This window comes from Coregonus lavaretus (assembly GCF_964263955.1).
Source record: "Coregonus lavaretus genome assembly, chromosome: 38".
In the NCBI taxonomy this organism is placed as follows: Eukaryota; Metazoa; Chordata; class Actinopteri; order Salmoniformes; family Salmonidae; genus Coregonus; species Coregonus lavaretus.
The window spans coordinates 15,274,017-15,288,660 of record NC_140025.1 but is presented as its reverse complement, the minus strand read 5'-3'; the positions used below and the strand labels follow the sequence as shown (position 1 = coordinate 15,288,660).

Sequence of the window (14,644 nt, the reverse complement as noted above, 5' to 3'; positions counted from 1 at the left end):
CAATACATGACAATCACAGTGGCTCTCAGAGTATGTGAGAGAATGTGGTTTAGTCCCCTCTTATTTGGAAACCACTGTTTCATGTGAAACCCATTCACTAGGGTCTTCCGCCAGCTACGCCACACGCACGCTACATATCACTGAGGGTGTCTCTGTGTCTATACGCATAACCCGTGTGTGTGTGTGTGTGTGTGTGTGTGTGTGGTGTGTGTGTGTGTGTGCGCGTGCGCGTGCGTGCGTTGCCTACGGTATGCATGGGGTTAATGAGAGATTAACATTTATTTCGTATTCTTTTTTTGGGGGGGTGGGGGGGTGGAATAGTATGCTGCCCACAACTTCAAGAGTCCATTCTCAATAGATTCCCGGAAGATCATATCACATCAGACTATAATTATAAGATAACTCAATCTTTATTTACACACAATCAGTTGTACAATTACATGTATACCATGTGACTTGAAGAACTGGCTTACATAAAGAACTTAATGTGTTTCTCCAGTCAGCTCTCAAAGGCCAATTCAGGCTCAACTCTCATTTAGCTTTTGTCTGAGAAGGATTGTGATCTGAGGATGACTGTGATCAGTATCGTCCCATTCGGATTGGATGCTGGACCCCCTGCTTCTTCCTAGGCCACCTGAGTGGAGCACTGGGTTTGATGTTCATGTAGTCGCTCTGGGAACACTCCACTCTCCTCAGTCTGAGCTGAGGATCAAACACACAGAAAGAGGTGGAGAGTGAGTAGGGTGAGCTGTGTATATGTATGCAGCAACTTCACTCCCACTTGTCTCCAGTTCCACATCCCAACCCTCAGTATTCCTCAGCCCATCCCACCCTCTTCGTATTTCTACGCGCAAGATATCTTTCAACTATGCTGTGATGTTTAAGATTCAATATTGAATCTATCTAATCGAATAGAATCCATAGATTGCGAGTTGAGATAAATACTTTTACTAAGAGTATTAGTATATTAGTAATTGGCTGACCAGGTCTCTCCAAATCTCCCAACAATGCTATTACTAGGGTCAATTTTAGATTCATGTTATGGTTTTCAGCCATTCCTGAACCTGAGACCAGAAACAGGCTACCTCAGGGCAACACCAGAACAAATGGTTTGATTCTGTATCCTCGCAACAAAATCTGCAGAGCTGCGATGGTTGTATGCCCCAAATATTCAAAATTTTGTTGGTGGCAAGAATTCTGTACAATAATTTGAGCTGAAAAGCACGAAATGTTGAATCTTGCATCGTTTTATATATCAACTCGTTGTTTTATATATATACAGTGAGGGAAAAAAGTATTTGATCCCCTGCTGATTTTGTACGTTTGCCCACTGACAAAGAAATGATCAGTCTATAATTTTAATGGTAGGTTTATTTGAACAGTGAGAGACAGAATAACAAACAAAAAATCCAGAAAAACACATGTCAAAAATGTTATAAATTGATTTGCATTTTAATGAGGGAAATAAGTATTTGATCCCTCTGCAAAACATGACTTAGTACTTGGTGGCAAAACCCTTGTTGGCAATCACAGAGGTCAGACGTTTCTTGTAGTTGGCCACCAGGTTTGCACACATCTCAGGAGGGATTTTGTCCCACTCATCTTTGCAGATCTTCTCCAAGTCATTAAGGTTTTGAGGCTGATGTTTGGCAACTCGAACCTTCAGCTCCCTCCACAGATTTTCTATAGGATTAAGGTCTGGAGACTGGCTAGGCCACTCCAGGACCTTAATGTGCTTCTTCTTGAGCCACTCCTTTGTTGCCTTGGCCGTGTGTTTTGGGACATTGTCATGCTGGAATACCCATCCATGACACATTTTCAATGCCCTGGCTGAGGGAAGGAGGTTCTCACCCAAGATTTGACGGTACATGGCCCCCGTCCATCGTCCCTTTGATGCGGTGATGTTGTCCTGTCCCCTTAGCAGAAAAACACCCTCAAAGCATAATGTTTCCACCTCCATGTTTGATGGTGGGGATGGTGTTCTTAGGGTCATAGGCAGCATTCCTCCTCCTCCAAACACGGCGAGTTGAGTTGATGCCAAAGAGCTCCATTTTGGTCTCATCTGACCACAACACTTTCACCCAGTTCTCCTCTGAATCATTCAGATGTTCATTGGCAAACTTCAGACGGGCATGTATATGTGCTTTCTTGAGCAGGGGGACCTTGCGGGCGCTGCAGGATTTCAGTCCTTCACGGCATAGTGTGTTACCAATTGTTTTCTTGGTGACTATGGTCCCAGCTGCCTTGAGATCATTGACAAGATCCTCCTGTGTAGTTCTGGGCTGATTCCTCACCGTTCTCATGATCATTGCAACTCCACGAGGTGAGATCTTGCATGGAGCCCCAGGCCGAGGGAGATTGACAGTTATTTTGTGTTTCTTCCATTTATGAATAATCGCACCAACTGTTGTCACCTTCTCACCAAGCTGCTTGGCGATGGTCTTGTAGCCCATTCCAGCCTTGTGTAGGTCTACAATCTTGTCCCTGATATCCTTGGATAGCTCTTTGGTCTTGGCCATGGTGGAGAGTTTGGAATCAGATTGATTGATTGCTTCTGTGGACAGGTGTCTTTTATACAGGTAACAAGCTGAGATTAGGAGCACTGCCTTTAAGAGTGTGCTCCTAATCTCAGCTCGTTACCTGTATAAAAGACACCTGGAAGCCAGAAATCTTTCTGATTGAGAGGGGGTTAAATACTTATTTCCCTCATTAAAATGTAAACCAATTTATAACATTTTTGACATGCGTTTTTCAGGATTTTTTTGTTGTTATTCTGTCTCTCACTGTTCAAATAAACCTACCATTAAAATTATAGACTGATCATTTCTTTGTCAGTGGGCAAACGTACAAAATCAACAGGGGATCAAATAGTTTTTTCCCTCACTGTATATATATACATTGACAGGGGGAGGAAATCGAAATTGTAACCAGCTCTGCATTGCTTAATTTATTGAAAAACAGATACTTTGAACAAGCTTTAATTTTCTATTCATTCAGTTAATTAATTAAGGCAATGTTTTAACAAGGGATGAGCTTTTTTTTGTAATCTACTTGAGAACCATTTTGGGTTCAAGTAAAACTTTTGTATAAGTGAAGCTTTTATAGAGCGGTTTAGTGCTTTTATATTTATCATCTCAGCCCACCCAGTTAATATTCATCATATAGATAGGCACGCTTTATTTTATCTGGTTTAGCATCCCAGATTTTTGCTCATACAGTATAATTTGAAAAACGAGCCATCAGGAGTAGGCAGCTATGACTAAGGAGTAAATCAGTGTAATTTTTTCATAAATAGACAGGTATTTACCTCTCAATGGACTAAATAGTTAATTGTGCATTGAATTAATGCTAAGGCTTGAGAGATTACTTACTTATATTTTTTTATCACAGGAGGAAGCACCTCATGGATGTAAGACAAGTTACCCTCTCTCTGAGTAAAGGAAGTTAGATGTCACTCACCCGGATGGCAAAGGCGATGACAGTGACAGCCAGGCCATAGATGATGGTGATCCAGAACCCCAGCACCCATGCCCAAACAGGGACACCATCCACTCCAGAGCCTAAACATCCCACGGTATTCAGTGCCTGGCACTGGTGAGCTGTCCAACCAATCAAAGAGAGAGATAAAGATGTGAGGTTTTTTTTCGGATCCAGATTAAGCCTACTCCTGGGGTAATTTAGTTTTTCCATTGAAAGTGCATTTTAAGTCCAGAAGTAGGCTTATCTAGGTCCGGGAAACTGGCCAGTTTGGCCTTTAAGCGTAAGTAGATAATTAGAATATACTGTATATATACACTACCGGTCAAATGTTTTAGAACACCTACTCATTCAAGGGTTTTTCTTTATTTTTACTATTTTCTACATTGTAGAATAATAGTGAAGACATCAAAACTATGAAATAACACATATGGAATCATATAGTAACCAACAAAGTGTTAAACAAATCAAAATACATTTTATATTTGAGATTCTTCAAATAGCCACCCTTTGCCTTGATGACAGCTTTGCACACTCTTGGCATTCTCTCAACCAGCTTCACCTGGAATGCTTTTCCAACAGTCTTGAAGGAGTTCCCATATATGCTGAGCACTTGTTGGCTGCTTTTCCTTCACTCTGCCGTCCAACTCATCCCAAACCATCTCAATTTGGTTGAGGTCGGGGGATTGTGGAGGCCAGGTCATCTGATGCAGCACTCCACCACTCTTCTTGGTAAAATAGCCCTTACACATTCTGGAGGTGTGTTGGGTCATTGCCCTGTTGAAAAACAAATGATTGTCCCACTAAGCCCAAACCAGATGGGAAGACGTATTGCTGCAGAATGCTGTGGTTGCCATGCTGGTTAAGTGTGCTTTGAATTGTAAATAAATCACTGAGAGTGTCACCAGCAAAGCACCCCCACACCATAACACCTCCTCCTCCATGCTTTACGGTGGGAAATACACATGCGGAGATCATCCGTTCACCCACACCGCGTCTCACAAAGACACAGCGGTTGGAACCAAAAATCTCCAATTTGGACTCCAGACCAAAGGACAAATTTCCACCGGTCTAATGTCCATTGGTCGTGTTTCTTCTTTTTATTGGTGTCCTTTAGTAGTGGTTTCTTTGCAGCAATTCGATCATGAAGGCCTGATTCACACAGTCTCCTCTGAACAGTTGATGTTGAGATGTGTCTGTTACTTGAACTCTGTGAAGCATTTATTTGGGCTGCAATTTCTGAGGCTGGTAACTCTAATGAACTTATCCTCTGCAGCAGATGTACAGTGGGGGAAAAAAGTATTTAGTCAGCCACCAATTGTGCAAGTTCTCCCACTTAAAAAGATGAGAGAGGCCTGTAATTTTCATCATAGGTACACGTCAACTATGACAGACAAATTGAGAAAAAGAAATCCAGAAAATCACATTGTAGGATTTTTAATGAATTTATTTGCAAATTATGGTGGAAAATAAGTATTTGGTCACCTACAAACAAGCAAGATTTCTGGCTCTCACAGACCTGTAACTTCTTCTTTAAGAGGCTCGTCTGTCCTCCACTCGTTACCTGTATTAATGGCACCTGTTTGAACTTGTTATCAGTATAAAAGACACCTGTCCACAACCTCAAACAGTCACACTCCAAACTCCACTATGGCCAAGACCAAAGAGCTGTCAAAGGACACCAGAAACAAAATTGTAGACCTGCACCAGGCTGGGAAGACTGAATCTGCAATAGGTAAGCAGCTTGGTTTGAAGAAATCAACTGTGGGAGCAATTATTAGGAAATGGAAGACATACAAGACCACTGATAATCTCCCTCGATCTGGGGCTCCACGCAAGATCTCACCCCGTGGGGTCAAAATGATCACAAGAACGGTGAGCAAAAATCCCAGAACCACACGGGGGGACCTAGTGAATGACCTGCAGAGAGCTGGGACCAAAGTAACAAAGCCTACCATCAGTAACACACTACGCCGCCAGGGACTCAAATCCTGCAGTGCCAGACGTGTCCCCCTGCTTAAGCCAGTACATGTCCAGGCCCGTCTGAAGTTTGCTAGAGTGCATTTGGATGATCCAGAAGAGGATTGGGAGAATGTCATATGGTCAGATGAAACCAAAATAGAACTTTTAGGTAAAAACTCAACTCGTCGTGTTTGGAGGACAAAGAATGCTGAGTTGCATCCAAAGAACACCATACCTACTGTGAAGCATGGGGGTGGAAACATCATGCTTTGGGGCTGTTTTTCTGCAAAGGGACCAGGACGACTGATCCGTGTAAAGGAAAGAATGAATGGGGCCATGTATCGTGAGATTTTGAGTGAAAACCTCCTTCCATCAGCAAGGGCATTGAAGATGAAACGTGGCTGGGTCTTTCAGCATGACAATGATCCCAAACACACCGCCCGGGCAACGTAGGAGTGGCTTCGTAAGAAGCATTTCAAGGTCCTGGAGTGGCCTAGCTAGTCTCCAGATCTCAACCCCATAGAAAATCTTTGGAGGGAGTTGAAAGTCCGTGTTGGCCAGCGACAGCCCCAAAACATCACGGCTCTAGAGGAGATCTGCATGGAGGAATGGGCCAAAATACCAGCAACAGTGTGTGAAAACCTTGTGAAGACTTACAGAAAACGTTTGACCTGTGTCATTGCCAACAAAGGGTATATAACAAAGTATTGAGAAACTTTTGTTATTGACCAAATACTTATTTTCCACCATAATTTGCAAATAAATTCATTAAAAATCCTACAATGTGATTTTCTGGATTTTTTTTTCTCATTTTGTCTGTCATAGTTGATGTGTACCTATGATGAAAATTACAGGCCTCTCTCATCTTTTTAAGTGGGAGAACTTGCACAATTGGTGGCTGACTAAATACTTTTTTCCCCCACTGTATATACACACCTGTTCTGAAAGGCCCCAGAGTCTGCAACACCACTACGCAAGGGGCACCACCAAGCAAGCGGCACCATGAATACCAAGGAGCTCTCCAAACAGGTCAGGGACAAAGTTGTGGAGAAGTACAGACCAGGGTTGGGTTATAAAAAAATATCCAAACTTTGAACATCCCACGGAGCACCATTAAATCCATTATTAAAAAATGGAAAGAATATGGCACTACAACAAACCTGCCAAGAGAGGGCCGCCCAGCAAAACTCACAGACCAGGCAAGCAGGGCATTAATCAGAGGCAACAAAGAGACCAAAGATAACCCTGAAGGAGCTGCAAAGCTCCACAGCGTAGATTTGAGTATCTGTCCATAGGACCACTTTAAACGCCACAGAGCTGGGCTTTACAGAAGAGTGGCCAGAAAAAAGCAAACACGTTTGGTGTTCGCCAAAAGGCATGTGTGAGACTCCCCAAACATATGGAAGAAGGTACACTGGTCAGATGAGACTAACATTGAGCTTTTTGGCCATCAAGAAAAACGCTATGTCTGGCGCAAACCCAACACCTCTCATCACCCCAAGAACACCATCCCCAAGTTGGAATGGCATAGTCAAAGCCCAGACCTCAATCCAATTGAGAATCTGTGGTATGACTTAAAGATTACTGTACACCGGCGGAACCCATCCAACTTGAAGGAGCTGGAGCAGTTTTGCCTTGAAGAATGGGCAAAAATCCAGTGGCTAGATGTGCCAAGCTTATAGAGACATACCCCAAGAGACTTGCAGCTGTAATTGCTGCAAAATGTGGCTCTACTAAGTATTGACTTTGGGGGGGTGAATAGTTATGTACGTTCAAGTTTTCTGTGTTTTTGTCTTATTTCTTGTTTGTTTCACAATAAAAAAATATTTTTGCATCTTCAAAGTGGTAGGCATGTTGTGTAAATCAAAAGATACAAACCCCCAAAAAATCAATTTTAATTCCAGGTTGTAAGGCAACAAAATAGGAAACATGCCAAGGGGGGTGAATACTTTTGCAAGCCACTGTGTGTGTGTATGTGTATGTATGTATGTATATATATATGTATATATATATATATATATATATATATATATATATATATATACATACATATACATACACAGTATATATATACAGCTCTGGAAAAAATTAAGAGACCACTGCAAATTTTTCTTAAATCATCATCTCTACATGTATAACAGCCATTCCATTCCAGTGTCTGTTGAATTCCAACACAGGCACACCTCATTCTACTGAATTAGGTACTGATTAGGTGATCACCTGAACCAAATCTTATTTAACAAGGAAAAGTATAAAAACCACTGCTGTGGTCATCACTATCATCTTGCAATAGGACCAGCTGGATGGCAAAAACAGTGCTAATAGTACCTCAAATGTAATATTAATCAAAAAATTACTATTGACCATGCCAAAAGAGTTGAAAAGGAATGTTTTGAGTGAGGAAAAGAAGGGTTCAATTCTGGCTTTACTGGCAGAAGGATACAGTGAGCGTCAGGTTGCTTCCATCCTTAAAATTTCAATGATGGCGGTTCATAAGAACAAGTTCAAGCAGCAGACATTGGGGACAACAAAGCTACAGACCGGCAGAGGGCAAAAACAACTCTCTACTGACCGGGATGACCGCCAACTCATTCGAATGTCACTCAACAACCGTTAGATGACATCAAGTGACCTACAAAAAGAATGGCAAACGGCAGCTGGGGTGAAGTGCACGGCGAGGACGGTTAGAAACAGGCTCCTAGGGGCATGGCTGAAGTCGTGCAAAGCTAGAAAAAAGCCCTTCATCAATGAGAAGCAAAGAAGAGCCAGGCTGAGGTTTGCAAAAGACCATAAGGATTGGACCGTGGAGGACTGGAGTAAGGCCATCTTCTCTGATGAGTCCAGTTTTCAGCTTTGCCCAACACCTGGTTGTCTAATGGTTAGACAGAGACCTGGAGAGGCCTATAAGCCACAGTGTCTCGCACCCACTGTGAAATTTGGTGGAGGATCGGTGATGATCTAGGGGTGCTTCAGCAAGGCTGGAATCGGGCAGATTTGTCTTTGTGAAGGACGCATGAATCAAGCCATGTACAAGGTTGTCCTGGAAGAAAACGTGTTTCCTTTTGCTCTGACATTGTTCCCCAACTCTGAGGATTGGTTTTTCCAGCAGGACAATGTGCCATGCCACACAGCCAGGTCAATCAAGGTGTGGATGGAGGACCACCAGATCAAGACCCTGTCATGGCCAGCCCAATCTCCAGACCTGAACCCCATTGAAAACTTCTGGAATGTGATCAAGAGGAAGATGGATGGAATTTTTGCGCCAGGAGTGGCATAAAGTTACCCAACATCAATGTGAAAGACTGGTGGAGAGCATGCCAAGACGCATGAAAGCTGTGATTGAAAATCTGGGTTATTCCACCAAATATTGATTTCTGAACTCTTCCCAAGTTAAAACATTAGTATTGTGTTGTTTAAAAATGAACATGAACTTATTTTCTTTGCATTATTCGAGGTCTGACAACACTGCATCTTTTTTGTTATTTTGACCAGTTGTCATTTTCTGCAAATAAATGCTCTAAATGACAATATTTTTATTTGGAATTTGGGAGAAATGTTGTCAGTAGTTTATAGAATAAAACAGGTAGGTTTATTTGAACAGTGAGAGACAGAATAACAACAAAAAAATCCAGAAAAACGCATGTCAAAAACGTTATAAATTGATTTGCATTTTAATGAGGGAAATAAGTATTTGACCCCTCTGCAAAATATGACTTAGTACTTGGTGGCAAAACCCTTGTTGGCAATCACAGAGGTCAGACGTTTCTTGTAGTTGCACACATGAGGGATTTTGTCCCACTCCTCTTTGCAGATCTTCTCCAAGTCATTAAGGTATATATACATACACATATATATATACACACACATACACACACACATATATATATATATATACATATACACATACATATACTGAGTGTACAAAACATTAGGAACAGCTTCCTAATATTGAGTTGCACACCCTTTTGCCCTCAGAACAGTCTCAATTTGTCGGGGCATGGACTCTACAAGGTGTCGAAAGCGTTCTACAAGGATGCTGGTCCATTTTGACTCCAATGCTTCCCACAGTTGTGTCAAGTTGACTGGATGTCCTTTGGGTGGTGGACCATTCTTGATACACACAGGAAACTGTTGAGCGTGAAAAACCCAGCAGTGTTGAAGTTCTTCAAACACTCAAACCGGTGCACCTGGGACCTACTACCATACCCCGTCCAAAGGCACTTAAAGCTTTTGCCTTGCCCATTTACCCTCTGAATGGCACACATTCCATGTTTTAATTATCTCAAGGCTCAAATATCCTTATTTAACCTGAAGTGGATTTAACATGTGACATCAATATGGGATCATAGCTTTAACCTGGATTCACCTGGTCAGTCTTTGTCATGGAAAGAGCAGGTATTCCTAATGTTTTGTACACTCAGTGTATATTCCTGTAAATCAAGATATAGCATTTTGAACTACTGTGTGTGTGTGCATTCATGCCTGTGCGCATGCATGTGAATTTGTGTGTGCTTGCATAGATCAGTTCCTTTTGAAGTAAACATACCTTCAACCAGGACCACAGTCTGAGGCTCGTCTTGTACTTTCTCAATGGGAGGTGGGTACATGGGGTGCCCCTCGCAGGTATAGACCCCAGCGCGCTCCGTGGTCATTCCAGAGAGGACAAAGCTGACCGTGTGGTCCTGTTCGTTCACCTTCAGCCCCAGACCCTCCCCAACAGGAGTCACGGTCTCTGTGGAGTTGTGGTTGTGAGCACTGTCGTGAGTGTGGTTGCCAACCTCGACCAAGCCCAAGTAAAGGTGGAATCTCATCTCCTCCTGGTTCTTGCCTGTCAGGTTGGGGCAGCTGACCGATGCAGTGCCGTTGACAGACACACGGACCACATGGAACGTTCTGAGCGTGTCTGGTGAGGGAAGGTCAAAAGTCAAGCAGAGGCAGTCAATTGTATGCGTTATATCAGAGGGAAGTAGACAAGGGGCCTGTTTGAAAACTTCCCTCCTTCTTTCCTTGAAGAAATCACTGATCGGACACAGCAAGATTTGATGAGTGCAATGGGGTGTAAACCTAGCCTGGGTGCCAGTCTGTTTCTGCTCTCTTGCCATTAGAGCCATTCAGAGCACCATCTGGCCCTTACAGAGCTTGCTTAAAGACACATCCCACTGGGCAGAAATTGGTTGAATCAATGTTGTTTCCATGTTATTTCAACCCAAAACAATCTATGTGATGACGTTGAATCAACGTAAGAGCATTGTCTTTTTTTCGCCTAACTTTTTTGGGGGGGATTTCATGTTGAATTCACAATAGTTGACAACACAACCAAATGTAAATCACAACTAGAAGTTCATATCACAACTGAAATCCTGACATCTCTAGCCAACAATGAAGCGACAGGCAGCAATCTCAAGGGGATTCAATCAATTCAGATTGCTTTTCACTTTGATATTGCGCACACGTGTGCACACAGTTTTTGTTTTATGTGACATTTCTGGACTTTTTGGGGAGTAAAAATGTATTCCCATATTTACCCTAAACCTAACCCTTAAGCCTAAAATAGCATTTTAACATATTCAGGACATTATCTTGTTTTCCTACCTTGTCAGGACATTCTGGTGACTTGTGTAGGAAATGTAAAAACACAAACACACACAGGAAATAGCTGCTGAGGCTGAATCCTGCAATACACTATCTTTTACCTAGCCCCAGTGTTGAATACAAATCTGGATTACTCGTATTTCATTATTCGTCATTTCACAGTATTTTAACCCACACATTGAACATCTTCCGAGAGAGAGAGAGAGAGAGATTTCATAAAGTGGTGGAGAGAGGCAGTCACAGAACTGTGTGGAATATAAAATGTGAGTCACTTAGTTTCATCCCTGCCCATTCATTTCTGCAAAGTCCTATCAAAATGAGGAAACAGCCAATTCAATGTATTACATACACCTGCTTATTCTATTCATAATATATCTGCAGTCTAGATGTTAAAGCATATCCACATCTGTAATTGGGGTTTAACTACAGTAGTTTGAGTAATGTGTTGGAGAGATCCAAACCATGCAGCTTTGCGAGAATTACAATCTTGAATGATCTGCAACCCTTTGATTGGGCAACCTTTTGCTTTTGTTCTAGTTATCAGAATGTTCTGCTAGTGCTATGGATCATGCCTGATGTGACATCTGTTGATACTGAGAATATAGATGAACGTTAATGACGTTGAAGTTCATGGTCAGATAGAAATGTAATAATTAGAGCTGAAACGATTCCCTATTCTACCTGACATACATTCATATCTGTTCTACACAATACTCTATGAACATTCTATAATGTTGAACCCTCCTGAACAGGCCCAGATCTTACCTTTACCGTTGTGGGAGCTTATCATGTTGGCAGCACTGGAGAGGCAGAGGGAGAGGAGGATCGTGGGTATCCAGTAAACGTTCATCTTGAACGTTCTCAGTTTTGTCGTGAAACTGAAGCTCCCCTGGTATCCCTTTACAGTGGACAACAATCAGGGGAAATGTGACGATGCACTGTATGCCAAACAGAATGAGACAGTGACTGCTCTGCTCTACCTAAACATACAACACATGCTCGTCACACGATGACAGCGTACATCTCATAACATCCTTCCCTGTCACTTCACTGTGAACAACAATCTGGCCCTCGTCGACTATAAGCAACTCTCTCTGCTGAACATCAAACAGAGTGACTAACTGCACAGACTCTTGAGTTAAAAACATCCGCACTCTGTGGCAGTGCACTCTGAAATTCACAATAAGTTTCCGCCCTCTACCGGTGTGTGACCTTTGATGCCCTTTGAATTTGATACTTTTCTGTGTGTTAGGGCTTGGAAACTCGTATTGCATTACTCATGTTTGTTTTTCTCCTCTTATCTCAGGGTTCTTCTCTGGATTCGCTCCATATCATATTTCACTGCTTCTGGTAGAACTCGCAGAGACCCATCCGGGTTTCTCTGTGACTATGTGACTGTCTCCTGCGACAGACAGTCAGGAAAACTAACATAATGTTGCTCTGATATTATCACAGAGACAAGGGTGTAATACATCAAATCGTATCACCATACATCTCGTTGTGGTCACTGTGTAGGCCAACATTTCCTGTTTTTCATGCTTTTTCTGTGCAAGGATTTTCCGGTGAATGTCATTATCCAGAGACACTTCACATCATACAGATATCTTCATTAGAAATGTAATGTGCTATAGTTTGTTTGGGGGGAGCAGAGAGATTTACTGGTCTCCTATACACTGCAACTATAGGCACACACACACACACACACACACACACACACACACACACACACACACACACACACACACACACAGAGTAATGTCATGCATACATACAGTATATTTTTGGTATGGGTGGCCCCAGCGGGAATAGAACCCACAGTCCTGGGGTTGCAAGCATCATGCTCTACCAACTCAGACTAAAGAGAGTGGAGTCTTCCCAGAGTTCCTACATGAAACCCAGAGCTTCTCCCAGCATGAACACACACACACACAGGATTGGACTGGGACAAGAATTCGGCCCTGGCATTTTGTTCACACCAGCCAACTCACCCCCACCGCCAGGCGGCCCACCAGCCATACACACACCCATCCCCAAACACCCTACATAGTCACAGGCAGTAGTGCTGACACATAACATTGGCAGTACAGTTCAGCATTTCTCAACCATTTCTGTTCTAGTGACTGGCGAGACATGTCCCTCCTCTTCTACAGTTGGTGGCACCAGCCCATGATTAATCATCTTATAAAGTAATCCATAGTGCTTAATTAAGAAGTGTAATAAAAAGGCTACTGAGGTATTCAAGAAATAAGTTCAACTAACAAGGCCAAGCAGGAATGCGTGATTCAATATATTTTGATGTGCAATCTAATCCAGTGATTGTCATGAATGTTGGGTTGGGGGGGATTCTACTAAGCTAACATGTGGAATTGTTTAAAGATAGTCATACCAAGGATTATTTAGCTATTTGATTTAGAATTTTATGACCTCTTTAGGTATAAAAACAAGAAGAAAAAATGATGAAACATTGAATTTGGTCTTACTGCTATTAGCCCATAGAAATGCACTGAATATCAGATTCATACATGGAAAAGCATTTTTTTTAAACAGTCAAATAATTAATCAAAAGAGAGTTTGTTTTGAAGTGTCTGTCCTATATCTGAGAGTTATAAGAAAGATCAGGAATTGTATTATTTTTACCTGTATTTAACCCCTTTTATAGGTACTAAACTACTTCCAAATATATATATATAGTGCCTTTGTAAAATATTCAGACCCCTTAACTTTTTCCACATTTTGTTACGTTACAGCCTTATTCTAAAATTGATTGAAGAAAAAAAATCCTCAGCAATTTACACAGAATACCCCATAATGACAAAGCGAAAACAGGTTTTTAGACATTTTTGCAAATGTATTAAAAATAAAAAAACGTAATACCTTATTTACATAAGTATTCAGACCCTTTGCTATGAGACTCGAAATCGAGCTCAGGTGCATCCTGTTTCCATTGATCATCCTTGAGATGTTTCTACAACTTGATTGTCCACCTGTGGTAAATTAAATTGATTGGACATGACTTGGAAAGGCACACACCTGTCTATATAAGGTCCCACATTTGACAGTGTATGTCAGAGCAAAAACCAAGCCATGAGGTCGAAGGAATTGTCTGTAGACCTCCGAGACAGGATTGTAGGGTACCAAAATATTTCGGCAATATTGAAGGTCCCCAAGAACACAGTGGCCTCCATCATTCTGCTAAATGGCATATTATTATATTATTATAAGAAGTTTGGAACCACCAAGACTCTTCGTAGAGTCCATCCAAGCTGATCAATTGGGGGAGAAGGGCCTTGGTCAGGGAGGTGACCAAGAACCCGATTGTCACTCTGACAGAGCTCCAGAGTTCCTCTGTGGAGATGGGAGAACCTTCCAGAAGGACAACCATGTCTGCAGCACTCCACCAATCAGGCCTTTATGGTACAGTGGCCAGACGGAAGCCACTCCTCAGTAAAAGGCACATGACAGCCCCCTTGGTGTTTGCCAAAAGGCACTCAGACCATGAGAAACAAGATTCTCTGGTCTGATGAAACCAAGATTGAACTCTTTGGCCTGAATGCCAAGCGTCACGTCTGGAGGAAACCTGGCACCATCCCTACGGTGAAGCATGGTGGTGGCA

At 42.2% G+C, this 14,644-nt stretch overlaps 1 protein-coding gene across 1 annotated transcript; it reads right to left on the bottom strand.

The window, feature by feature from the left end:
* Window positions 1-394: 394 nt before the first annotated feature.
* LOC311112433 (T-cell-specific surface glycoprotein CD28-like) lies at window positions 395-12,142 on the bottom strand. The gene is made up of 4 exons (XM_084155563.1): window positions 11,797-12,142; window positions 9,986-10,342; window positions 3,460-3,599; window positions 395-702 (listed from the first exon to the last, which is right to left on the bottom strand). The coding sequence occupies exons 1-4, from the start codon at window positions 11,879-11,881 to the stop codon at window positions 580-582; spliced, it is 705 nt and encodes a 234-aa protein (XP_084011689.1). The 5' UTR covers window positions 11,882-12,142; the 3' UTR covers window positions 395-579.
* Window positions 12,143-14,644: the final 2,502 nt, after the last annotated feature.